Source organism: Zootoca vivipara, chromosome 5, assembly GCF_965207765.1.
Source record: "Zootoca vivipara chromosome 5, rZooViv2.hap1.1, whole genome shotgun sequence".
Lineage (NCBI taxonomy): Eukaryota > Metazoa > Chordata > Lepidosauria > Squamata > Lacertidae > Zootoca > Zootoca vivipara.
This window is the reverse complement of record NC_142588.1, coordinates 71875748-71903210: the sequence shown is the minus strand read 5'-3', so window position 1 is coordinate 71903210 and position 27463 is coordinate 71875748. Positions and strand designations below refer to the sequence as shown.

Here is a 27463-nt window from a genome sequence, read left to right as displayed (position 1 = left end):
CAGCTCCGAAGCACCCGCTTTCGATCCTAAGGATCAGCCCTTGAACATGGTGAGGAGTAATAAAAATGGACAGACTCCTGTGCGCGCGCAGAGTTCTTTCCCCCCGAGCCGCGACAGCCAGCTTTTGGACGTCCTGGCAACGCTAATCTCCTGACCCTCTAATATGGAGGCGGACTGCACCGCTCCTACAACTGGATGTAAATGCGCTTTGTCGAGGGAGCGTTATAAAGAGGGCAGTCTCAGCCAACAAACGTCAGCCTTGGCTTCCGCTTGCTGCGTCCAGCTCCGCCTCCAGCCCACTTTTGTTTTGACTCTTGCACACCCCTCCCTCTGCAGGCTCTATTCTCTCTCCTTCCCAGCCCCTCCTTCGTCCCCCTGCACTGCATTGCAAGGGCGGGTCTCTAAAGAGACGTCCCTCGGCGGTGGGTATTCTGAGCCTGCTGCGCGTGGAGAAGCAACGAATAGAGACCCACCGCCAAGGTATTCACTTTCACTTCGGGGTAGAAAGCAAATATGGGCACCGGAGGAGAGGGCGAGTGAAGACTTTTGCAAAGCAACCCCTAAGGGTGTTTACTTCGAATTAGTAGCTCCTCGTGAGTTTGTTTGGAGTTTTCAAACTTGCACACTAGGCGCGTTAAGAGGTCTCCGCCCGGGGCCCCGGTTAGGCGGCGCGGAGTGCGGGGCATCAACCTCTTTCCTTCGACGCCCCGTTAAGTAAGGGCAGGCTGAGGGGATGTAAACAGAAAACGCGAAATAGGTTTCCAATAGATGGCAATTGCCAGAGACAGGACCAACACCATCGGTGAAACTTCCCCATTAGTATTGTATATCCATGCCAGGAAAAACGAAGCTGTTGAATATTAGATGTTGACTCCAGCATTGCAGGGGGTTGGACTAGATGACCCGTTGGGTTCCAGCTCCACGATTCTGTGCTTATCCAGCCTTCCTAGATATCAATCCTGGCTGTCTCCAACAAGGTGTGAATTCTGAATTATAACGCTGTGGTGGTGTTTTTGTTTTTTAAAAAATCATACAGTTAATTAGAACGTTAAACGTTTACTAACTAATGTGAATTGGTGGATTACATACTCATAACCCTTGACTCTCCAGATGTTGTTGAACTACAACTCCCATCAGCCTCACTCAGCTTGGCTAATCATGATAGGAGTTGGATGTCAACAACCCCTTGCAGAGCCAAAGTTTCCCGACCCTGGAATCCAGTTCCTGTTTTTCCATGGCATGCTGACAAAAGCAGCTCCCTAGTGGGGAATCCAAGAATGCATCCAGATAATTATTATTTCTGAATGGGATTCGGTCCAGTTAGGGATTCCATGTGGGAGGAACTGATGCTCAGTTGCAGAGCACCTGCACTGCATGCAGAAGTTCTCAGGTTCAATCTCCAGCATCTCCAGGTACAGCTGGGAGAGAACCCTGCCTGGAACCTTGGAGAGCCTCCAGCTGTTTTGGGACTACAACTCCCATCATCCCTAGCTAACAGGACTAGTGGTCAGGGATGATGGGAAATGTAGTCCCGTCCCAAAACAGCTGGGTGCCCAAGTTTGGCCACCACTGATGTAGACAGTACTGTGCTACCGTATATAGACCAACGCACTGACTCATTGCAAGGCAACTTCTATGTTCCTGTAGCCGTGCTAGCAAATTAAGCTACACAACTGGTGCTGATTTGGAGCTCTTTTGCAAAAAAAAAAAAAAAAAAAGCACAAACTCTTAAAATAATGTTTCATTTTGTTTGTGGTAAGTGATGGGGAAATGCTCTGAAAGTGGTGGGATGACATTTGCTTGATGCAACATCATCTCCCATCCTCTCCCCCCCCCCATATTAAAATACACTATAATTAACTGGTCTCTCTGTGAAAACAAGATCAAAAAGAAAACTCCATGAACAAGTTGCCTGGAAGCAACACATCAACTTCAGGGAAGGCAGAGATTTCCTGAAACTATACCTGATGTTCTGCCCCTTTGATTCTCCCTGTGCTGTGATCAGGTGAAGCCACTGCAAATTGTAGGGAGGAGAGGGCTATTTAACTTTTCCATTCCCAGCCCTTTGCTCAAAAAGCCCCAGCTATTGCTTTTCTCCCAGGTGGTGTACACATGACAATTTAAAGCGGATTTGATACATCCCATATCTATGTGGGGGTTTTGCGTGTGTGCCGGCAATGTGACATTGTCCTCATCCAAATGTCCTGCACTTTCCCCCCACATTTAATCAAGATTTTCCCAATCCGTGGTTAATGCATTAAGGGGGGGGGATGTATTTTCCCAACTGTGGACATACTGGAGTGCTTGTGTGCCACTACCCCAACCCTCCTGTGTGGGATGACATTTCTCAGGGTGCCATCTGTTGCCACACCCTCTGCTTCCATTGGTGAGGTGCTCCTTAGTCAACTGCTGGTGGGCCTAGGTGCAGCACACACATGGTTTTTGTTTTGTTTTATATGCAGTTTTATGGAAGTTGGTATATTGGAAAACCTGTATATCAACTTTTTTAAAAAAAACTTGCAAAAAACCCAAATGTTCCCAGCCATTTTGATAATTAATAATAATAATAATAAATAAATAAATAAATAAATAAATAAATAAATAAATAAAGTTTTATACCCTGCCCTTCCTGGTTTAGAAACTGGGCTCAGGGCGGCTAACAACAAATATAAAACATTGATTAAAAACGACTTAAAAACAGCATAAAATACAACATAAGTATAGCATCGCCAGGGCTAACTGGGAAAGTTAGTCCTGCTAAGGCCAGCAAGGAGACCAGGGAAGAATTTAAATGTGGAGACCCAGAAGGGTTTCTTCATAGAAAAAGGGAAGGGAAAAAGGAATGAAGGATCGGGCTAAATTGAAGGCCAGGCGGAATAACTCTGTCTTACAGGCCCTGCGGAAGGAGATCAAGTCCTACAGGGCCCTAGTTTCATGGGACAGAGCATTCCACCAGGTCGGTGCCATCACTGAAACGGCCCTGGCCCTGGTGGAGGATAATCTGGCTTCTTTAGGGCCCGGGACCCTTAAGCTGTTATAATTCTTGGACCTTAGGGTCCTCTGCGGGACATACCAGGAGAGGCGGTCCCGTAAGTACGAGTGTTCTAGGCCACATAGGGCTTTAAAGGTCAAAACCAGCACCTTAAACCTGACCCGATACTCCACCAGGAGCCTGTGCAGCTGGTAAAGCACTGGATGAATATGCTCTCATGGCAAGGTCCCCGTGAGGAGTCTCGCTGCAGCATTCTGCACCCGCTGGAGTTTCTGGGACATTTCAAAGGCAGCCCCGCATAGAGCGAGTTACAGTAGTCAAGCCTGGAGGTGACCGTCACATGGATCACTGTGGCCAGGTTGGGGCAGGAAAGATAGGGGACCAACTTCTTGATACGGCGAAGATGGAAAAATGTCACCTTGACTGTTGCTGCAACCTTCGCCTCCATGGAAAGGGAGGCGTCAAGGATTACACCCAAACTCTTAACAGAAGGCACTGGCACTAATTGAGCCCCCGCAAGAGAAGGGAGTTGGTCCCCCAATCCTATACCATCCCGACCCAGCCAGAGGACCTCTGTCTTCAAAGGATGTAATTTCAGTCGGCTCCCTCGAAGCCATCTAGCCACAGCCTCCAAGCATCTGGTCAGCGTGTCTGGGGCCGAGTCGGGGTGGCTGTGCATCAACAGATAGAGTGTCATCAGTATATTGGTGACAACCCAGCCCAAATCTCCAAACAATCTGGGCGAGGGGGCACATAAAGTTGTTGAAAAGCATCGGGGAAAGAATTGTGCCCTGCGGCACTCCACACACCAAGGAGAGACACAATGACATCTCCCTCCCTAGCGCCACCCTCTGTCCCCGGCCAGAGATGAAGGAGTGCAGCCATTGTCGGGCTGTGCCCTGACTCCCCACGTCGGCAAGGCCAACAGATCATAATCAACCATGTCAAAGGCTGCTGACAGATCTAAAAGAATCAGCAGTCCCGACCCGCCTCAGTCCAGTTGTCTTTGGAAATCATCTGTAGGGCAACCAGAGCAGTCTCGGTCCCGAAACCAGGACGGAAATCGGACTGAAATGGATCTAGAGCCGATGTTTCCTCCAGAAACCTACCAAGCTATTAGCAACTGCTCTCTCAATTACCTTACCCAGAAAAGGAAGATTCAAAACTGGGTGGTAATTAGATAGATCTAAGGATATTAGATAGATCTAAGGGACCCAGGTGGCGCTGTGGTTAAACCACTGAGCCTAGGGCTTGCTGATCAGAAGGTCGGCGGTTCGAATCCCTGAGACGGGGTGAGCTCCTGTTGCTTGGTCCCAGCTCCTGCCAACCTAGCAGTTCGAAAGCATGTCAAAATGCAAGTAGATAAATAGGAACCGCTACAGCAGGAAGGTAAACGGCGTTTCCATGTGCTGCTCTGGTTTGCCAGAAGCGGCTTTGTCATGCTGGCCACATGACCTGGAAGCTATACGCCGGCTCCCTCGGCCAATAATGCGAGATGAGCGCGCAACCCCAGAGTCGGTCACGACTGGACCTAATGGTCAGGGGTCCCTTTACCTTTTACCTTTAAGGATCTAATAAAGTTTTCTTTAAAAGCAGACACACCACTGCTTCCTTCAGCTCCTCTGGGAATGTCCCCGTGCCAAGGGACAAATTGATGATTTCAACATCTGGACACACTCTAATCAGCCAAGACGGGCATGGGTCGAGGAGGCAAGTGGTGGGTCTACTGGCTCGGAGGAATCTGTCCACATCAGCGGGTAGTATCCAGTCAAAATGGTCCATCACTGGACCTAAAGACAGTCGAGGGGCCTCCAGTCCCATTACTGTATCCAAATTGGGAAGGTCACGGCGGAGCAGCAGGACTTTCTCCGCAAAAAAGCTCTCAAATGCCTCACAGCTATGTATCAGATTTGTGTTTAGATTTGGTTGTCCCCTTAGGGTTCTGCTGTCCTTATATTTTGGGCAGAAATCTCAGTCTTTATGCTCAATAGTCTCTTCTTCAGGTCTTGTAGTTCTGGACTTACAGAATTCTTTTCTTCCTTTGGGCAGTTAATATTTTTAGTATTAAACTTAACTTCCCTTGTCCACATTAGCTTTGACTCTATGCAAGGGATCAGTTGCCTCCTTGTATCATCCTTAAATACCCTCACTGGGCAGAGAGAGTAGGACCACCATAGAGTATCCTTTATCTCCATGAGTCGAGATGGGAGGGCTGATGATCTGAAGGTCATAAATAGGCATGTGATATTTCCCATGGTAGGCAGGAAGTGGAAATTTTCTAGATCTACATTTCGATAATGGCAATTCAGGAGCTGAGACAAGGATGTAGTAATTTGTGGTTCATCGACCTATGGTCGTATTGGTGAATCTCAAGCATTAACTGGTTCATTTGCAAGACTAGACAGGACCTCACTTCAACTGTAGTTCGAGTAGGTGAGTTGTTAACATAGTCATTTCTTATCCTCCTTTTAAGCCTTTGGGCATTTAAAGGGGAAGAATTGGTGTCCAATTGTTTATCGATGTTAACTGTTTTGGTGAGGATTTCATTCAGTCTTAGGAGAACCAGAACCATACGGTAGTTTCTGCAGACATCATGCAAATCTCTTGATAGGGATGCCTATCAGGGATCAGATGAAAGCAGGCTCCTCTAATGTCTTGTTCTAAAGACATGGGTGGGTTAGCGTTAGGACTGGGAGAGGCCCCTCCCGCTCCTGCTCTTGCTCTCCTGGGCGAATTAGCTTTTTCTGGGAGGAGAGGGGTCAAATGGTTTCCATCCTCCTTAAGGGGCATTTTAGTTACAGGTAGGTAGTCGTGTTGGTCTGAGTCGAAACAAAATAAAATATTCCTTCAGTAGCACCTTAAAGACCAACTAAGTTTTTATTTTGGTATGAACTTTCGTGTGCATGCACACTTCTTCAGATACACTGAAACAGAAGTAACCAGACCCTTATGTATATTCAGAGGGTGGGGGGGGGTGATGGGAATTGTTACTCACTGTTTGTTCTGCTTTCTCAGTTTCCTTGGTTTGCTCAGTTTGCTCTGTTTCTGAGCTGAGGAAGACGGTCTTGGCTTTCCACCGATTCCTTGTTTTAGAGGAATTGTGAGTCCCAATTATACTACAATGGAACCTCGGTTTATGAACACCTCGGGTTACGAACTTTCGGTTTACGAACAATCGAAACCCAGAAGTAAGTAACCCGAGGTTTCCGAGGCCTATGGAGGCGTCCACGGAGGCATCGGAGCATCCGCGACTGGGACGCAGCCATGGAAGCGCTCCAATGCCTTGCTGCTTTAAGGGGTGTTTTTCATCGTCTGGAACAGATTAATCCACTTTCCATTGCTTTCAATGGGAAAGTTCACTTCAGTTTAAGTACGCTTCAGTTTATGAACAGACTTCCAGAACACAATTACAGTTGTGGTTGTAAACCGAGGTACCACTGTATTCTGGTTCTTGGTACCTCGTTTTCGCCTTCTGGCAGGCATTCTGGCAATTAGCAGAGTACTATCGGTCGAGGGAAGTCTGTTTATTTTGTCAACAGATGAGAACTGTACTTCATCAGTAGGGCTGTTATCTATCCCCCTTAGTGTTCCTCGTTGCACTGGTTGAATTGAGCCATGAAAAGCCATAAAACAAACTTAAAACAATAGGAGAGTAATAAAAAGAGTAATAAAACAATAAACTAATAGGCTAAAAACCGGACTTAAAATCCAGGGAATGCCTATAGGCTAGTTAAAAACATAGATTAGTGCGGGGAAGCTCTAATGAGGCTGCTACTCATGGGCGTAGCCAGGGGGGCAGGAGGGGGCAGCTGCCCCCCTAGAAGCCAAAAAGGGGGGGGAGGTGTAAAACAGCTTGGCACAAAAAAACCCCAGCTGCTGTTTTTTTTACACAGCAGCAGCAGTCCCGCTGCTCCTCTGGCACTGTGGCGGAACAAGCGCCACCATCCGCCTCCCTCCCGTCTCGGAGGGGCAGGACACGGGGGGGCCTCTCTTGTGGCGTCACCCTCCCAGCGCCCCTCCCCCCGCGGCCGGTCACGCGCGTCCTGGGTGAAGGTCCGCGCCGGCTGTGCCGGTGCCGAGAGGCTGCAAGAGCTGAAGGGCCATCACGGCCGGAGAAGGCGAGCAGCTCGCCCCGTCCCCTCCACCAGGACCCAGCGATGGTGGCCGAAGCGCGCGGGCATCCGGGCAGCCCCCCGGGCAGTGTGGCGCCGCCGGGAGGCCTGCTGCCCATGAACCTGTTTGTGGCCTGGGAGGTGGATGGCTCTGGCCCCAGCTGCGTCCCGCGGTTAGTCCTGCCTTCCTTGTGCTTGCTCCGGTGGGCCCTGCCGCCCCGTCGAGGCTCCGCCTTCCGCCGCCCCAGCCGGGATGCTCACCCTCCGGGGGGCGTGGACGTAGGCCACGCCTCCTGGGGGATCCCGGCTACGTCATCGCCAGCCAGCCAATCGGGTGGCTGAGGGGCGTGGTCGGGCCCTGTGGCTTGCCTGCCTCCCCTAGTTTTGATCCTGGGTACGCCCATGCTGCTACTCCTGTCGCCATCTTGGTTATATAAGGCATGTGTGGGCAGCTGCAGAAATAACTGTGACCATGCTCAGAATGAAACAAGTGGGGTGGATGGAACAGGAGGAAATATATACTGCCTGAAAAGCACTTCCCACTGGGGGTGAATGGTAGGTGGTCTATATTACCCAGCCTTGTAAGATTGCATCTTGCTGTTGTTGTTTAGTCGTTTAGTCGTGTCTGACTCTTCGTGACCCCATGGACCATAGCACGCCAGGCACTCCTGTCTTGCACTGCCTCCCGCAGTTTGGTCAAACTCACGTTCGTAGCTTCGAGAACACTGTCCAACCATCTCTTGCCATAGTTTGCTGTGGTCGACACAGTCAAAGGCTTTTGCATAGTCAATGAAGCAGAAGTAGACGTTTTTCTGGAACTCTCTAGCTTTCTCCATAATCCAGCGCATGTTTGCTATTTGGTCTCTGGTTCCAAGGAACTGGCAAGCCACTTCAGTATCCCTGCCAAGAAAACTCCATGGACAAAGACAACAGGCATATAAAAGATTGCAGCGTAGAAAGTTGCAAAACAAGGTTGCCCGGTGTACTTCTGCACCACACCCATGCCATAGACTTTACCGTCCTTGGCTGTGTGCCTCTTTTTGGTACCTTTGGCCTTTTCCCCACACCGTCCCAGCTGATCTGCTCCGGTATGGGATTTCCAGCTGCGCCTTGTTTAATTAGCGTTTTTGTGGTTTTTTTGTCTGGCTGCAAATTGTCCAAGCTGGGTGGGATTTTTTTGCCGGCTGGGTGGGATTTTTTTGCCGGCTGGGTGGGATTCCCCCCCCCCCCCCGATTCCATACTGTATTCAGGGGATGTTGTGATTTACGGGTGCAGCTAACAGGTTGATTTGGTTGCATGCTTTATGTGGGTCACATTATCAGCAGGAAGCTGTGGGAAAGGTTGAGGTTAGATAAGGGAACAGGCAGTGTTAGAAACTCAAACATTTAAGCTAGGCACCAAATGCCTCCATAAACCAAGGTTGCAGGTTGAACAGTGGGAACACCCTTAGGCACCTTTAGAGGTGAAGGGTGTTTCTGGAGGCCAGCTAATATAGGTTGTGGAGCCCTTAGCTTGGATCTGGAACATTCTTGAGCCTCACCTGCACACCTGCCTGGAATTGTGGGGCCCTGGGAGGGTGTGGGGCACAAAGGCCTCCCTACTTGCCATAAGGCCCAGGCTTTGTCATGCCACTTGAAATGAGCAAGGTTGAGCTTGCTCAAAGTTTTGGTTAATAAAATGTGGCTCTATTTCAACCCATCACCTCTTTATTTCTGGGTCTGGTCACAATAGCAGATGAATATGGTTGGAAAACAAGGAGTGTGTAGATATTTGTGCCTATTTCTCACAGCCAGGCATAGGCAAACTCGGCCCTCCAGATGTTTGGGGACTACAATTCCCACCATCCCTGACCACTGGTCCTGTTAGCTAGGGATGATGGGAGTTGTAGTCCCAAAACATCTGGAGGGCCGAGTTTGCCTATGCCTGGCTCACACAGAAATATTGGATCTCAATTACTTGTTTGTAGTTCCAAACCCTGCAGCCAACATTGCCAATAGACAATTAGAGTTGGAGTCCAACAATATCCAGAGGCCACAGATTCTTCATTCCTGCTCCAGACATAGGACACCTTATGTATGTGTAAGAATAACCCTTCCGAGTGGCCTATTGTGTAAAAGAACTTTAACACTGCAAACAGTGGTTGCACAGAAGAAGTTTCTGTTCTGCTGTAGGATTCCGAATACAACTAAACAAACCTAGGAACAGGCAGGTTTTTTTTCTGTGGAAATCTATGATTTGGAACCAAGAAACCTGGAACCAAAATGGAATTCTGCCTGCAGTTTTGTACAGTGCAATCCAGTACATATATATTCAGAGAAGCAAGTTCAATGGGACTTGCTTCATAGTGAGTGTGTTTAGGATTGTAGCATCCATAGCTGTATATTTCATGTCTCCGCAAGGGTGCCTTGAAAACAAACATGGACTAGGTTATCTTTTCATAACAGCTGGTCAGATGTAACATTTGTTTTTGTCAATCACCCCAAAGAGCAAACTGAAGTGGAGAGAAATGATCATACTGTAAAATCAATATATTATTTTTTTCAGACAGGATTGTATGCAAAATCATGGAAATGCCAAGTGAGTAAAACAACAAAAAGCAGTTCATGTGTGTGACTTATTTGCTTTCGAGCTTGGAATATGCACATTCCTTGGTTTTGCTTGCATGAATGCCTCTCTGCTTCTGCTTCTGCTCTTATTTCCAGTCTGATGTAGGAGGTTGCTCAAGTTTCCGATTTAAGAGCAAGACGGAAATGCTACAGAAGCAGGAATCTCTTCTGCTAGATAGAGTTGGGAGAGACATTTGATTCAGTTTACATTTGAAGGCAAAGTTACAGAATTCTCACTTCCTGAAATAACATTAAAACCAAAATACAGCAAACGTTTGAAATTCACACTTATCTGAATTTTGCAATACAATTATCCAGCTGAGTAATGTGTAAAATATGTATATTAACTAGAGTAAAGTGTGGGTTAAAATATGTATATTAGTAAGGGGGGGGAAACCATACAAAAATGCATTATATTAAGAAAACAGGAGGCTGCAGCTGATGCAAAAGCTGCAGCTAGGCTGTTGGTGGGACAGTCTATGTATTGCCAGCACATAAATCCAGTACTGAAAAGTCTGCACTGACTAATGAACCTGGTGGTAATAATAATAATAATAATAATAATAATAATAATAATAATAATAATAGTAATGTATTATTATTTATATGCCACCCATCTGGCTGGGCTTCCCTAGCCACTCTGGGCAGCTTCCAACAAAAGATTAAAAATACATTAAAACATCAGTCGTTAAAAACTTCCCTAAACAGGGCTGCCTTCAGATGTCTTCTAAAAGTCAGATAGTTGTTTATTTCTTTGACATCTGATGGGAGGGTGTTCCACAGGGCAAGCGCCACTAGCAAGAAGGCCCTCTGCCTGGTTCCCTGTAACTTTGCTTCTCACAGTGAGGGAACCTCCAGAAGGCCCTCAGAGCTGGACCTCCGAGTCTGGGCTGAACGATGGAGGTGGAGACGCTCCTTCAGGTGTACTGGGCTGAGGCTGTTTAGGGCTTTAAAGGTGAGCACCAACACTTTGACTTGTGCTCAGAGATGTACTGGGAGCCAATGTAGGTCTTTCAAGACCGGTGTTTTGTGGTCTCGGCGGCCGCTCCCAGTCACTAGTCTAGCTGCCGCATTCTGGATTAGTTGTAGTTTCCGGGTCATCTTCAAAGGTAGCCCCACGTAGAGCGCGTTGCAGTAGTCCAAGTGGGAGATAACCAGAGCATGCACCACACTGGCAAGACAGTCTGCAGGCAGGTAGGGTCTCAGCCTGCTTACCAGATGGAGCTGTTGGACAGCTGCCCTGGACACAGAATTGACCTGCACCTCCATGGTGAGTCAAAAATGACTCCCAGACTGCACACCTTGCAGACTCCCAGACTGCACACCTTGTCCTTCAGGGGCATAGTTACCCCATTCAGGACCAGGGAGTCCCCCACCCCCACCCCCCCTGTCCCCCCAAAACAGTACTTCTGACTTGTCAGGATTCATCCTCAATCCCTTAGCCGCCATCCATCCTCTAAGTACTTCTAGACACTCACACAGAACCTTCACCACCTTCACTGGTTCTGATTTGAAACAGAGGTAGAGCTCTCATGGTTCATGGTTGTTTTATAAATTTGCAAAGTACTTGACAATTTGGGCTCAGAATACTTCAAGGGCTGCCTAAACTCTTCTAATCCTGCCTGATCACTGAGGTCTTTGGGGAGTCATTGTTAGGGGTTGGTCTCTCATGGCTCCGTTGTCCAGCTCTTAACCCACCAGGAGCTGTTCATTCAATATTGTGGGCCTAATTTTATAAACTAGTTGAGTTCAGGCAGGCTCCCCTCTTAACTGAATTTCCAGCACATACTGAAGACTTTTATTCCATCAGAAAGTTGTTGTTGTTTTTTTACAGTTTTAACAGTAACATATAAATTTATTTATTTAATTATTTATTTAATTATTAACAGAATTAATCCACCACTTGATGGTCAAATAAAACCAGCCTCAAAGCAGTTTTCTTTGTAAACCACTTAAGACACAAGTATATTTAAGTGGTGTGCATTTTGCTTAAATAAACAAATAGTTAAAATTGTCTTGGAACATTGGGGGAAATTGCACCTGAAATGTGTATAGTATAGTAGGAGGAATTCGTAGAGATTTTCTTTTCTCAGCACTTAAAAAAAAGTGCAAACTGAGATTAAAAAAAAACACGAACAAATGAGAGAAACTAAAAATGATATATTTGCTCATCCCTACAGTTTTACTATGGCAGGGACGCGGGTGGCGCTGTGGGTTAAACTACTGAGCCTAGGTCTTGCCAGTCAGGTGGTCGACGGTTCGAATCCCCTTGATGGGGTGAGCTCCCATTGCTTGGTCACTGCTTCTGCCCACCTAGCAGTTCGAAAGCTTGCAGTGCAAGTAGATAAATAGGTACCACTCCGGTGGGAAGGTAAACGGCATTTCTATGCGCTGCTCTGGTTCGCCAGAAGCGGCTTAGTCATGCTGGCCACATGACCTGTCTGCAGACAAACAGCGGCTCCCTCGGCCAGTAAAGCGAGATGAGCACTGCAACCCCACGACTGGACCGAATGGTCAGGGGTCCCTTTACCCTTTACAGTATAGCCTGTTTGGCATGCACAGGCTTAGCAGCTGACCCTCTGTGCAACCCAAAGGGCTGATTGATTGCAAGCCTTTAGCCAGAGAGACTTTGAAAATTAGATTTATTGATATGACAACCCTCAAAAAGAATTGCTTCTTGATAAAATGCAGGCTGGCTATCCAAGGGGGCCTGAGCAGCCAACCACTCTAGATTATGAAAACATTCAAAGGAAATGAAACTCAGAATTTGCATATTGACAACTTTTGACATTTTGCATCCCTCTTGACCTCACAGCCTATGTTTCTCTCTCTCTCTCTCTCTCTCTCTCTCCAACCAGCTGTGTTTATTAATATTTTTAAGAAATAATTTTATAAAATGTTTTTAAACATTTATAAATGTTTTGAGAAATGGTAAGCCTAACACATTTTAATATAAATATTGCAACAAATTAGCATTTCTAAAAAGGCTAAAATAGGGGTTTAAGAATCCCCAGTGATTGGCAAATGAATTTTGACCCATAATCTTTTGTCCTCATCTCTCTCATGTATTTATTTAAATAAAAAAATTCCTTCAGTAGCACCTTAAAGACCAACTAAGTTTTTATTTTGGTATGAGCTTTCGTGTGCATGCACACTTCTTCAGATACAGTGAAATGGAAGTTTCCAGGCACTTATGTAGAGAAGGGGTGTTTATTTTCATGAAATTTTTGTGCCGCCCTTCCTCCACAGATCTCAGGGCACTTCACAACAACAATAACAAAAAATACACAATAGAGAACACAAAATGCATAATTAAAACAAAAACAAACCAATAACCCACCTCCAAAAAACATTAACAGGCTTCAAGATGTTTCACATGCACAGGGTGTGGGTATGGATAATGAAGATGCAGGGCACAAGTGTAATGCAGCATATACCTGACTATCTTTCTCTTCTTCCAGCAAAGGAACCTGAGCCTTCCCCACCACCTCCACAATATTCAGGACCAGGATATCCACCTGGCCAAGCCCAATATGGATATCCTCAGAATGCACCTGGACCTGCTGTCCCAGGTAAGCAGCTGGGTCTATGCAGGCTTTCTTACTTTGCTTACAAAATGATGTTTAGATCAATGTTTCCCAACCTTTGGTCTCTAGCTGTTTTCGGACTACATTTCCCACCATCCTTGACCACTGGTGTTGCTAGCTAGGGATGATGGGAGTTGTAGTCCAAAAACAGCTAGAGACCCAAGGTTGGGAAACGCTGGTTTAGATAGGTAAAATATTCAGAATGTGGCTGTATGACTACTCATTTAAATCTTCATTTATTACATTTATATCCTGCCTTTCATCCAAGATCCACCTCCTTCCCATATTCCTCCCCCCAAAAACAACAATAAGTTAGGCTAAGAAAAAGTGACTGGCCTGATGTGATCACTTGAGCTTACTGGCTTCAGTGCCGTCTTCAGCATATCTGGTGCCATGGTGCAAAGATCCCCCCCCCGCATTTCCCAGAGTTGACCTTTATTTAAGGGGGGGGCTCCAAAGTTGTTGATCTTTTTTAGGAAAGGCTACTCCCGCCCTTGCGCTGCTGCCCCGTGCTGCTCATGTGTGGCCGGGCATCGGCTCCCACGGCGGGATCATGGTGTGAGGCTGGGCAGCCGGGCACAATGGGGGCGGCACGGGAGGCAGGCAGGGGTCTCGTCCAGGCAGGAACAGGCAAAGCAAGCTGGGCTGTCCACGTCACCACAGCAGAGAAGTGCGCTCACTCAGCTGCAGTCTCACCGTCCTTGCTTGGGGAGAAAAGGGGGGGGAGGAGAGAGCGTGACTGGGAGGGAATCGGGCAGGGGAAGGAAACACGGTTTGTGTGAAAGAGTGCAGAGGTGGTGGGGGCAGTGGGAGGAGGCAGGCTCCGTGCAAGGTGGTTGAGAAGCAGGGGAAGGAGGGAGGGGCGCTGGAGGCAGCAGTTGCAGCGTGTAGCCTCGAGCGCGGGGATCCTTCGAGGTAGAATGGACAGGGGGAGCGGTGGTGGAGTCACGTTTATTATGCACAGAGCTTGGCACCAAGCCCCCGCTCCACTTTGCTTACCTCCCCACTCTCCCCTAGCCGGACTCTCCGCCTGGTGCCCTCCACTGCTTGGCACCCTGGCTCACCGCGCCACTACGCCCAATGGTAAAGATGTCCCTGATTGGCTCCCTGGGGATTTGAAAGTCTGTTTGCTATCCTTAATCACGACTCAGTTGCTGTTATCTGTTCAGAATTTTGTAGTACAATGTTAACATACTGGAGTTGTTGCAGCAACACATCACACAGTAAGCCAAAAAAACAACAACACAAAACCTTGGTTTACTGTGTGAGAGTGAAATCACACCCACTGTGGATGATGGAAGTGTCACCGCTGGGAGAAGCAGACCATGAACCTTGGTTTAGTGCTGTGTCCATGGAGGGGATTGTGGTTTGTTTTGCCGTTAACAAAGAACAATTTGTAGCCAAAGTTTGTTCTTGGCTTGCACACATCATAGCTTGCTTCCTCCCAACGTGAGCAGGGAGAAGTGGGCGGCAAAGAAACAGGTGTGATTTTTGCTTGAAATTAAATTATGTTTTGAACTGGAATTCAGGTGAATTGAAACTGGAGAGCGCATCATCCCCATATGCCTTACAGGCCTCCATCACATCTATCAACAATGAGGTGGTGGAAAGTGTTTGTATAAAGTAGTACAGTGGTACCTCTACTTACAAATAACTCTACTTACGAATGTTTCTACTTATGAATGGAGCTCCGTCCGCCATCTTGGATGTGGTTTAGATAGGATTATTTCTACTTACGAATTTTTAGATAGGGTTGCTTCTACTTACGAATTTTTTCTACCAATGCATTCCTATGGGATTCGACTTACACATTTTTTCGACTTACGAATGTGCGTTCGGAATGCATTAAATTCGTAAGTAGAGGTACCACTGTACAGTGTTTTGATTTTTCATTTTACACTGCTGTGTGTATGGTGAATACTCTGTGCGCCCTCTAGTGGATTTTTCAGCCATTGATGAAAAGTTCATGAAACCTTGCATTTGTGAAACCTTGCATTTGAAATGTATTTTATTTCCTGTAACATAGCTGGCTTCAGGAAAAAAGGGGGAGAGGCTTGCAATCTTAATTGAGATTATTGCAGAATTTAATTGGAACATACCGTAATGGAGAATTAACACTGAATAGGTATAAATCACATTTGTGAAATTATCCAAAATGATTTGCCACCATGAAATGAATCCATGATTAAATACAGCAAGGCTGTAGTCTGAAGGCATAGAGAGTATGGAAACTGAAAGTGACCCTTCCACCTTATTAGAATAATAGAATCCTAGAGTTGGAAGAGACCACAAGGGCCATCCAGTCCAACCCCCTGCCAAGCAGGAAACACCATCAAAGCATTCCTGACATATGGCCGCCAAGCCTCCGCTTAAAGACCTCCAAAGAAAGAGACTCCACCACACTCCTTGGTAGCAAATTCCACTGCCGAACAGCTCTTACTGTCAGGAAGTTCTTCCTAATGTTTAGGTGGAATCTTCTTTATTGAATGCCTTCATGGGCTCTTACCGATGGGTGAAAGCGAAGGGTTGTTGTTGTTGTTGTTGTTGTTGTTGTTGTTGAAACATACAATACAACCATGAATCCTTCTGAAGCTGCTCAGTTTGCTTTCAGTTATTGCTTAAATAACCTGGCTATGTCTACTTGGAAGCAAGTCCTATTGAATTCAGTGGGTCTACCTCCCAGGTAAATGGGAGTTCGGATTTCAGCTTTAGAGTCTTCAGGAATTCTAGAGGGTAAAATAATGTTTTAATTAGGTTTTGATCTTTCAAAACACTCCTGGATAACTTTCTTCAAATTTCCTAGGTCCACCAGCAACTTACAGTGCTCTCCAGGTTCAGTATCCGCCTAATGTGCCTGTGGTTTGGATGCTGCCACCTCCTGCTATTCCAAAATGCCCCCCAGGATTGGAATATTTAAGCCAGGTATCTCCCTCCATTTATCTCTATGTCTCATCATTTACCAAGCACAACAGTCTCCACAAATATGGTTGCCACAGTTGCCAGGGTAAACCCTGCCTTGATCCTGGCAATCATAATTGGGAAGCCATGCACAAGAACCAGCTGTGGTGTTCCCTTCCCTTCCCTTCCCTTCCCTTCCCTTCCCTTCCCTTCCCTTCCCTTCCCTTCCCTTCCCTTCCCTTCCCTTCCCTTCCCTTCCCTTCTCTTCTCTTCTCTTCTCTTCTCTTCTCTTCAACCACCCAAACTTTCAAAATAACATTCTCCTGATGGACAGCTGCCTACCATCTCCCTCCCCCACTCTCTGCAGACACCCACCATGGCAATAAAAATACAATAAATGATAAAAAAGAATAATTAGCCGTTTTCTGCCCTTTCATACCATTCGAAAGGAGCAGCATTGCTTTGCCTTCCTCATTGAGGAGGAGCTGGCTAATGCAGAAGTTTGGCTTCACCCCTAGAGGCACACTCCATTGTCTCTCGAGACAGATGAATATCAAGAGTGGATATAAATACCTCTAACCAGTGTGCAGAAAACTAAAATGGTGGCAGTGTAAATGACCAAAATGCACAGCGTTACATTAAATAATTGCACCTATGTAATAATTTTGTAATGCATTTCTGTTTTAACATGCATGCTCTTGTCTTTTGCCTTTTATCTTTGCAACAGCTTGATCACCTATCAATACAACAGCAGATTGAGCTCATGGAAAGTATGATCTTGCTGTCTTTCTTAAACTCTAATTGAGCATTGAGAGTGATTTTCAAATTGATGACTGTGCTTTTTTTAATAAAAAAAAATCCAAGACGTTCTCATGAGTGGCAAATTAATTTATATCTATTACTGAAGCTATGGATTAGCCACCTTTCCTGTACTAGAGGTGGTGTGTGATAAACAACAACAACTCAGAATAAAACAAATTGGGGAAGTAGCAAAAATGGGATGGGGTAAAAGAGTACGCTTGTAAAAGAAAATTAGCCAGCTGACCCAAATATCAGAAATAATAATAAATAGTAGTAGTAGTAGTAAAGGTAAAGGGACCCCTGACCATTAGGTCCAGTCGTGACCGACTCTGGGGTTGCGCGCTCATCTCGCATTATTGGCCGAGGGAGCCGGTGTACAGCTTCCGGGTCATGTGGCCAGCATGACAAAGCCACTTCTGGCAAACCAGAGCAGCACATGGAAACGCCGTTTACCTTCCCGCTGTAGCGGTTCCTATTTATCTACTTGCATTTTGATGTGCTTTCGAACTGCTAGGTTGGCAGGAGCTGGGACCAAGCAACGGGAGCTCGCCCTGTCACAGGGATTCAAACCGCTGACCTTCTGATCAGCAAGCCCTAGGCTCAGTGGTTTAACCCACAGCGCCACCTGGGTCCCCAAGTAGTAGTAGTAGTAAAAAAAAAAATGTATTGTGCGAAAAAGGCTAAGAATCCAAGTGAGAGCATTCTTTTCCTTTTCTTCCCTTATTTATACAAACTGATTTTCCCTTCTTGAAACATGACTGCATGTAATGTTAATGACAAGATGAGCAATCACATTGTGCCTTTAAAATATTAAGTACCAGGTTGTTACCTAGACTGCAACATGTGTGGACTGGAGGCTTGATCCTTTCTCTAGGCCAGGGACGTCCAACTCCCAAGAGACTGCGATCTACTCACAGTATAAAAAAATGGCAGTGATCTATCCATTGTCATTGGATGGACCAAAGTTGTTGAGCTTTTTTTTTAGGAAGGGAGAGATCACTGGGGGGGGGCGGAGATCTACCAGGATCTACCAGGAACACCCTACAATCTACCAATAGATCACGATCTACCTGTTAGACATGCCTGCTCTACACCCACTTCAATTGGTGCCCCACCCTGCAGCAGTTAACATTGGTGGGAAAGTTCTCATTGGCACCAAGAGGAACTTTCCTCCAATGCTAATTACTTTCCATGAAGGTGGTAGATTTGGTGGAAACTATAGCTGGAGAGGCAGGTTTAAACATCCCCGCCTGCTGAAATCTTTAACCATCCCCTCTGAACCTAGTATCTTAACATTTGCAAACACCTGTTTGCTCACGATGTCCTTAATGTCACATGTGGTGAGGCCCGGCAGCCTCACTGTGGTGCTTGCTCAACTGGTTCGGACAATAAGCCAGCGTTGTCTTATTTTACTAGACAGGCAAGGAGCTGAATGTTCTTCTAAGGCTTTAGTGCTGTAGATTTGAGGCTGAAGTTGATGGCTCCAATTTTTGTTCATAATGTTCATGACAAGCATTTGGATCAACTAAGCACTCCAACTGATGTTGCTTCCTTTTCAGTGATAAGCGGCCTTGAAACTTGCAACAGATATGAAATCAAAAACTCTGCAGGGCAGATGGTGTATTTTGCAGCTGAGGAAAATGACGACTTCAACCTGAATTGTTATGGGCCCTTACGCTCCTTCACCATTAAGTTCTATGACAGTGCATGCCAGCCGATCATGCAGCTGTCAAGAGATTTCCAGTGTTCCATTTGCTGCTGCCCTTGTATATGCTGCTTGCAAGAGGTAAACCTGCACCTATCCTACGAGCCCAGCTTCTGATTGTCTTCCTCAAATTACTGTTTCCAACTTTCAAGATGATGGTCTTTAGGGATACCTACTTATGCATCTTCACATAAGTTTTGTTAATTCTCAAGATTTCTTTGTGGCTCTTTTCAGGTGGCTCCCATCATTTCAGTTCATATTTTTAACTGCAGAGATTCTTCTAAATTCATTTGAATTATGAAACTTTCCCTTATATAGACAGGGAAGACAGGGACCTTTCTTTTTTTCTGAAGCCACATTAACAACCTTAGGTGGATCTCTCTCTACCATTAGCAAGAGTATGTGTTTTATTTTAGACATCTTCAGGCTTATGTCCCTGCAAATACAGTGGTACCTCGACTTACAAAGACGATCTGTTCCATGGCCATCTTAGTAAGTCGAGGTTTTCGGATGTCGAAGCGCTGCTACGGCACATGTGCGAAGCGCGATTTCGCGCTTCTGCGCATGTGCCGGGTGCGCGTGCCGGGCGCACAGGGTGAAAGGACTTCCGGGGGTTATCGACTTCGGAAGTCGAAACCTTCGGAAGTCAAGGTATGACTGTACCCATTTAGGCCAGCATATACCTTCACATCTCTTTCCCCAAGAAAATACATGCCATGTATGTGAGGACACACTATACCTTTGGTTAACCTATCTTTCCATGTCTTTTTATCCTGGGCATACTCCAGCTTGGGTTATAAACCTGCATATTCTTATTTGTGTATGTCTGCACTAGACAAAAGTGTAAGGTCCTGTTCTTACTGTGCTGTTTTTCCTTTGAAGCTTGAAGTTCAGGCCCCACTAGGCACAATCATTGGCTATGTTAAACAGAAGTGGCATCCCTTTCTCCCTAAATTTGTTCTCCAAAACGAGGCCAGAGAAAAAGTACTTACAATGACTGGGCCATGTGTGCCATGCCACTGTTGGCAGGATATTCATTTCGAGGTAAGTCAATCCTTAAAAAGCTAAATTCCTAGGTTTCCCTGCCAGATCATTGTTATTGAGGTGTATTGTATCAGAACGCTAATTGCATTCATTACTGGGGCATTGAATTGACTCATAGGAGCAGGTGTTAGCGTCTCAGGGCTAGGGATGTTGGATAATTCTGTCCAAAGCAGTAGCGGGCATTGCTGCAGTTCACGTTTTTGTTGAAGGTCAGGAATGGAAATCATAAAAGCAAATGTTTAATAATTAATTACTGTATGTTAATTTTGATTACCGCAGGAGAGCAAGATGACCTGGGTCGGTTTTAGTGGAAGCCAAACTGTATGGGAATGGGGAAAGCGCTGATAGTGACATACTGTACACAGTACGGAGCAGAATTGGCTGCTTCCTTGCATCCCCATACTCTGCTTTGTTCCAGTCTGGAAAGTGTGCTATATTGGGGGCACCTTGCATCGGGTCCTGCACCAGGCCTGGGTTGAGGCAGGCCTGTGGGTGGAAGGAATATGTGGTTTAGGGGGCAATCCTAAAGCAAGAACAATAAATGCTATAGCCACTTAGAAGCATCAGACTGCTGAACCCCTGCAAGCACAACATAAAAAGGTAAAGGTCCAGTCGCGGATGACTCTGGGGTTGCGGTACTCATCTCGCTTTATTGGCTGAGGGAGCCGGCGCACAGCTTCTGGGTCGTGTGGCCAGCTTCTGGTGAACCAGAGCAGCGCACGAAAATGCCGTTTACCTTCCTGCCGGAGTGGTACCTATTTATCTACTTGCACTTTGACATGCTTTTGAACTGCTAGGTAGGCAGGAGCAGGGACCGAGCAACGGGAACTCACCCCGTCCCATCGCCAGCCTTCTGATCGGCAAGCCCTAGGCTCTGTGGTTTAACCCACAGCGCCACTGCATAAGGTGCGCACAACATAAGGTTGAGCAAAAACCTGTACACAGGAACATAGGAAACTGTCTTATATTGAGTGGGAACATGGGTCCATTTGGCTTAGTAATGTCTGGACTGACTCTCCAGGGTTTCGTGCAGACTTTCCCAGCAGCAGCAGCAGCAACAACAAATTTTTTGTACCCCGCCCATCTGACTGGGTTGCCCCAGCCACTCTAGGGGAATATAACAGAATATTCCAACAGAATATAAAAATACAATGAAACGTCAGATATTACAAGCTTCCTGAGTGCCACTGCAGAGAAGGTCCTCTGCCTGGTTCCCTGGAGCTTCAGTTCTCGCAATAAGGGAACTGCCAAAAGGCTCTCGGAGCTGGATCTCTGTCCGGGCTGAATGATGGGGGTAGAGATGCTCCTTCAGGTGTACAGTATGTCTGATGATGAACTATCTATACTTAGGACCATTTCATAATTTTAATTATTAGTACTGTGCCTTATTTGTGTGCTTTATGTTGTACTGTGCGCTTATTTTATTGAATGCACTCTATAAATGTAGTTAAATGAAAACAAAAACCACCTTGCAGATAAATGTTTTTTCTATTCATATTAAAAACCAGGTGAAGACACTGGATGGGAAGTCTACAGTCGGAACAATTAATAGGCAGTGGACAGGCCTGGCAAGAGAGGCTGCCACAGACGCTAGCATCTTTGATGTCCAGTTCCCCATGGACCTTGATATCAAAATGAAAGCAATCACCATGGGGGCCTGCATGCTCATGGTAAGCCTTATACCTCAGACTCCACAGTATGATATTAAGGTCTATTGCACTGGAGCAGTGGTTCAAGGGAACTGGCATGAGGGCCTTTATTTTAATGTTACACAGCTCCTCCTCACAATTGGATGCCCAGGGCCACGTGCAACAGGAGGAAACTGTCAACATAAAGGAAATGATTTACTAAATTCCTAATACCAATCAAGAATCCAATTTGTTTGGTGTTAGGAGTGTAGTAAATTATTTCCTTTACACTAATGGTTTAATTCATTTAAAATGGAAAAGCTACCGTCTTAGACCGCAGTCTAAGGTGTTTCCTGCTTGGCAGGGGGTTGGACTGGATGGCCCATGTGGTCTCTTCCAACTCTATGATTCTATGATTCAACCTTATAAGCAAACTTATAATGGAGGAGAGGGCTATTGATGCCTATTAGCCATGGTGGCTATCCTGTGCCTCTGCCATTAGAGGCAGCAATGATTCTGAATACCAGTTGCTGAAAACCATGGGAGGGAAAAGTGCTCTTGTGCTTGAATCTTGCTTGCTGGTTTCTCACGGGCATCTGGCTGGCCACTGTGAGAACAGGATGCTGGAGTAGATGGGTCATGGGCCTGATCCAGCAGACCCTTCTTATAAACTGTACTTCACAGCAGAGAAGAAAAGGAGATAATATTGGATGGATGGAGAATGCAGCATAAGTGGGCAAAGTAGAAAGTGCGCTGAAAAAGAGGAAGTTGAGAAAATGGATAATATAGACATTCCATTTCCGCTTGGATGTTGCTGAGACAGTGGGCCGTTTCAGCTACAACCTCTTTATTGAAATCAAATGATTTCGACAATATCAAGTTTTTCATTCTTCTTCCTTTGGAGGCCAGACCATATTTTCTTTAGCCAGCAACACAGGAATTAGTTCTTCTAGTGTATACTAAAAATTGAAATCTTCAGGAGAAAGTGACAAGGGCATTTATGAAGGGCAGGCAGGCAGGCAGACTATTATTGCAAAGCTTTGTGATTCTCAAGGGAAGAGAACCACCCACCATTCTTTCTCCCAGCTACGGTGGTTTCAACTCCTAAAATTTCTGTCCAGAACCGTTTCTTCTCCAACAATACAAATGGCAGAAAGGATTCTTTCAGTCATCAAAATTCAGTTTTTTTGTATGAATTACAAGTAAAAGAAAGCTTCTTTGCTCTAGAATTCTTTTGCAATCCATACTTATTCATAAATGCGCTTCTCCATACCTGCCAGTTCCGTGGGTATTATACCAAGGGCATGCACTAAATGGTAATATATTTCTGACAGAAGACAGAGAGGCTGGTACTAATAGGATAATGATGTGAGGAGGAAGGTGGCTTCTTGCAAGCAATTGCAGCTCAGTCGTAGCAGCAAAATTCATTGCTTATTCTGAGGTAGCTTAAGCTGTACATGAGGTCACATTGCCAGCTGCTATTACTGGAAGATAACTGGTCAAAACATGCATTGAATCCAGAGCTGTAGATATATGTGGAAAGAAAGCAGAATAGCATTACTACGGTTGTTTTATTTATTTGTCCTTTAATACAGTTCCAGGCAATGCAAAAATATAGAGTTAAAAGTATACCAATTATCAATACACTTAACAAACCAGCAATGGCAACTATAAAAACACCAGCTGTATATTTTAGTTTAGTTTTTTTACTTACTCCTAAAGAATTTGATAAACCGCTTATTATTATAAAAACTGCTATGGGTTATGGAAACCCATCAGAATCCACCAAATGCCATGGGCAAGTATTAACCCGGCTTTGAAAATATGTTGAGGCCACCCTCACTGTGCAGAGCCTTCCATATTTGGAAAAGAGCCCTTGGGGGATGAATGTAGGGTCCAGGTAGCTCCGTGCTGGGAGAGATGCTGTATCATGTATTTGGGCCTCAAGCCATATAGGGCTTTATAGGTCAATACTTTGAACTGGGACCCAGGTGGCGCTGTGGGTTAAACCACAGAGCCTAGGGCTTGCTGATCAGAAGGTCGGCGGTTTGAATCCCTGCAACGGGGTGAGCTCCCGTTGCTCGGTCCCAGCTCCTGCCCACCTAGCAGTTCGAAAGCACATCAAAGTGCAAGTAGATAAATAGGGACCGCTCTGGCGGGAAGGTAAACGCCGTTTCCGTGCGCTGCTCTGGTTCGCCAGAAGCAGCTTTGTCATGCTGGCCACATGACCCGGAAGCTGTCTGCGGACAAACGCCGGCTCCCTTGGCCTTTAGAGCGAGATGAGCGCCGCAACCCCAGAGTCGGACATGACTGGACCCTTTACCTTTACCTTTACTTTGAACTGGGCTCAGCCACTGCAGCTGTGGCAGAACCATAGTTATGTTGCCAGATCACTTTATCCTTCTTACATGATTAATGGATTTTATGACTGTGCTGAGAGCATAAGAACAGCCCATTCAAGATACAAAGGAACCAGACCTAGGGACATGTGCTGCTACTGGATGCAAGTCCTTGAATTTAAAGCAAAATAAAAACAAGCTGGACATATTGTTGCCTGTGCCCAAGTCTTGCACACACGTTACCATGCAGTGGGTTCAGTGAGCCATACTTTAGTGCAGGGATGGAAAAGGTGTGACTTTCCAGATGTTGTTGAACTAGAATGCCCATCATCCTTGAGCATTAGATGTACTGGCTGGGGCTCATGGGATTTGTAGCTCAGCCACATCTATAATAATAATAATAATAATAATAATAATAATAATAATAATAATAATTTATTTATACCCCGCCCTCCCCAGTCAAAACCGGGCTCAGGGTGGCTAACACCAATAAAATTACAATAAGACATAAAAGAAAAGAAAACGATTAATTAAAATACAGATTAAAACACAATATTAAAATTTAAAATGCGGCCTCATTTTAAGTAGTCCATAAATCAAAACCATGAGGGAGGGAAACATAGGGGTCAGACTGAATCCAGCTCAAAGGCCAGGCGGAACAGCTCTGTTTTGCAGGCCCTGCGGAAAGATGACAAATCCCGCAGGGCCCTGGTCTCCTGTGAGAGAGTGTTCCACCAAGTTGGGGCCAGTACTGAAAAGGCCCTGGCCCTAGTTGAGACCAATCTAACCACCTTATGGCTCGGAATCTCCAGAATGTTGTTATTTGTGGACCTTAAGGTCCTCCACAGGGCATACCAGGAGAGGCGGTCCCGTAGGTACGAGGGTCCTAGGCGGCATAGGGCTTTAAAGGTCAAAACCAGCACCTTAAACCTGATCCTGTACTCCACCGAGAGCCAGTGCATCTAGAGGGTTACGTTCCTTATTCTTGCTTGACATGTTTTCTCCAGTAGTTCCATTTAAATAAGTTTGGGATAGCTGTTGTAAAATATAAAGTAAATTATGGATTTGAGTCCAGAGTTCATATAATTGATAGTTCTTTTTTCTACAACGTAGGATTTCATGTTTTTTGAACGTGCGGGAAACAGAAACCGTCGACACTGATACATCATCATGCTGGGGTGCATCATGGGATACATCGACGTTAGTTCAGGCCAATTTTGCAATGAGAATATGAGTGTGAATATCCAAAATTGTGTTCTCCCATAACTGTACTAAAACAAGTTACCAATCCAACTTGCAAAAGGGATTTTAGTTTTAAATTTTGTTTTGCATTTAAAGTAGTACCGTAGTAGTAATATTTTTTTTAAAATAATTTATAACCCACCCATCTGGCTAGGTTTCCCCAGCCACTCTGGGTGGCTCCCAACAGTATATTAAAAACACGATAAAACATCAAACATTAAAAACTGTTAGGTTTCTATTCCTCTCACTGTGGAATCACGGGAGCAGATGTTTGCTGTATTCTGTTTCCGTTTGTTTTCTTCTTCTTCGGACTTCTCTCAGCGAGAGGAGACATGTTTTCTTTTGTTCTGCCTTACGCTTAATAAAGTAGCTTTTAGTACACAACCTCAGCCTGGCTCCGTCTGCATTTTATCTCTGCTGGACTCTGAATATGTACTCAGTGTCTCCAAGACACGAGTCGTAATAAATTGTCGGGAAAGGGCTGTCAGAATTCCCTAGAGCTGCACGCTGATGGGAGAGACAGGCTGGATTCATTTCTGCATTATGCCTGGGGATTGTTCTTGCCCCCAGCTGACCCGACAAAAACCTCCCTAAACAGGGTTGTTTTCAGATGTCTTCTAAAAGTCAGATAGTTGCTTATTTCCTTGACATCTGATGGGAGGGCGTTCTACAGGGTGGGCGCCACTACTGAGAAGGCCCTCTGCCTGGTTCCGTGGCAGCATCATTTCTCGCAGTGAGGGAACCGCCAGAAGGTCCTTGGAGCTGAACGGTGGGGGGTGGAGATTTTATGACTGTGCTGAGAGCATAAGAACAGCCCACCAATGACCCATCAAGTCCACAGTCCTGTTCTCACAGTGGCCAACCTGAATGCCTGTGGGAAACCACCAAGCACGATTCAAGCCCTCTGCCACGCTGCGGTTTCCAGCAACCACCACAGCCACATGATCTCACTCTGAGGCATTATGTCTGATGAGTACTGAATGGTCAGTACTGTAACTGGAGTGCCAGAAAAGATGGGCAGTCATGCCTAGTGATGTCTGTTAAAAAATATTCCAGATTTTTATTTTTATTTTAAATGACCCAATGCAAATTTGCACAGGATAATGGGCATAGCACAATTTTCAGTTTGTATTTGCATTTTTTAAATGCCTGACCTAGTATCATAGAATTGCAGAGATGTACGTGACCATGAGGATTATCTAACATGCTGCAATGCAGGAATATTTTGCCCAAAGTGGGGCTTGAACCCACAACCCTGAGATGAAGAGTCTCATGCTCTACCGACTGAGCTATCCCTGAGTTAGCATGTTAGGTCTAAAAGCAACAGTGAAGAAGCATCCACCCCTAAAGTACGAACTTCCAAGCATGGAAACATTTCCTCAACCCTCAAATGATAAATTGCTTACAGCTTCAGGGAGTTGCTTTCAAGATACAAAGGAACCAGACCTATGTGCTGCTACTGGATGCAAGTCCTTGAATTTAAAGCAAAATAAAAACAAGCTGGACATATTGTTGCCTGTGCCCATGTCTTGCACACACGTTACACTGCAGTGGGTTCAGTGAGCCATACTTCAGTGCAGAGATGGGAAAGGTGTGACTTTCCAGATGTTGTTGAACTAGAACGCCCATCATGCTTGAGCATTAGATGTACTGTCTGGGGCTCATGGGATTTGTAGCTCAGCCACATCTGGAGGGTTACATGTTCCTTATTCTTCCTTGACATGTTTTCTCCAGTAGGTCCATTTAAATAAGGTTGGGATAGCTGTTGTAAAATATAAAGTAAATTATGGATTTGAGTCCAGAGTTCATATAATTGACAGTTCTTTTTTCTACTACTTAGGATTTCATGTTTTTTGAACGTACGGGAAACAGAAACCGCCGAAGACGTGGTGGGGTGCATCATGGGATACATCATGGTGCTGGAGTGCATCATGGGATACACCATGGTGCTGGAGTGCATCATGGGATACATCATGGCGCTGGATTGCATCATGGGATACATCATGGTGCTGGATTGCATCATGGGATACACCATGGTGCTGGATTGCATCATGGGGGACATCGACGTTAGTTCAGGCCAATTTTGCAATGTGAAAATGAAAATATTTTGGTAATTTGCAAGTATCGCTGTATTCTTCATACCCTATAAAAGGGTCCCCAAACTAAGGCCCGGGGGCCGGACGCGGCCCAATCACCTTCTAAATCTGGCCCCCGGAAGGTCCGGGAATCAGCATGTTTTTACATGAGTAGAATGTGTCCTATTATTTAAAAGCATCTCTGGGCTATTTGTGTGGCCTGTCTGGTGTTTTTACATGAGTAGAATGAGTCCTTTTATTTAAAATGCGTCTCTGGGTTATTTGTGGGGCATAGGAATTAGTTCATATTTTTTTTCAAAATATAGCCCGGCCCCCCACAAGGTCTGAGGGACAGTGGAGCGGCCCCCTGCTGAAAAAGTTTGCTGACCCCTGCCCTATAAGGTATAATATTCCCTCCAGGTAATTCAAAATA

General features: G+C 45.7%; 1 protein-coding gene across 4 annotated transcripts; it reads left to right on the top strand.

The window, feature by feature from the left end:
- Positions 1 to 384: 384 nt before the first annotated feature.
- LOC118093696 (phospholipid scramblase 1) lies at positions 385 to 27127 on the top strand. Of its 4 annotated transcripts, XM_088669102.1 has the most exons (10): positions 385 to 480; positions 9650 to 9682; positions 13173 to 13283; positions 16102 to 16220; positions 16924 to 16966; positions 18557 to 18783; positions 19585 to 19746; positions 21255 to 21416; positions 24827 to 24913; positions 26796 to 27104. In XM_088669102.1, exons 2-9 carry the CDS (start codon positions 9670 to 9672, stop codon positions 24872 to 24874), a joined length of 885 nt encoding a protein of 294 aa, XP_088525228.1. In that variant the 5' UTR covers positions 385 to 480; positions 9650 to 9669; the 3' UTR covers positions 24875 to 24913; positions 26796 to 27104. The 4 variants fall into 4 exon arrangements, with proteins under 4 accessions (XP_088525228.1, XP_060130476.2, XP_060130477.2 ...); XM_060274493.2 differs by lacking the exon at positions 24827 to 24913 and having other exon boundaries at positions 26796 to 27127; XM_060274494.2 differs by lacking the exon at positions 26796 to 27104 and having other exon boundaries at positions 24827 to 25344.
- The last annotated feature ends 336 nt before the right edge of the window (positions 27128 to 27463 follow it).

Coding starts and splice junctions, on each gene's coding strand:
- LOC118093696 (XM_060274493.2), top strand. Junction 13,284..16,101: donor ACCTGGACCTGCTGTCCCAG/GTAAGCAGCTGG, acceptor CAAATTTCCTAG/GTCCACCAGCAACTTACAGT. Junction 19,747..21,254: donor GGCAGGATATTCATTTCGAG/GTAAGTCAATCC, acceptor ATTAAAAACCAG/GTGAAGACACTGGATGGGAA.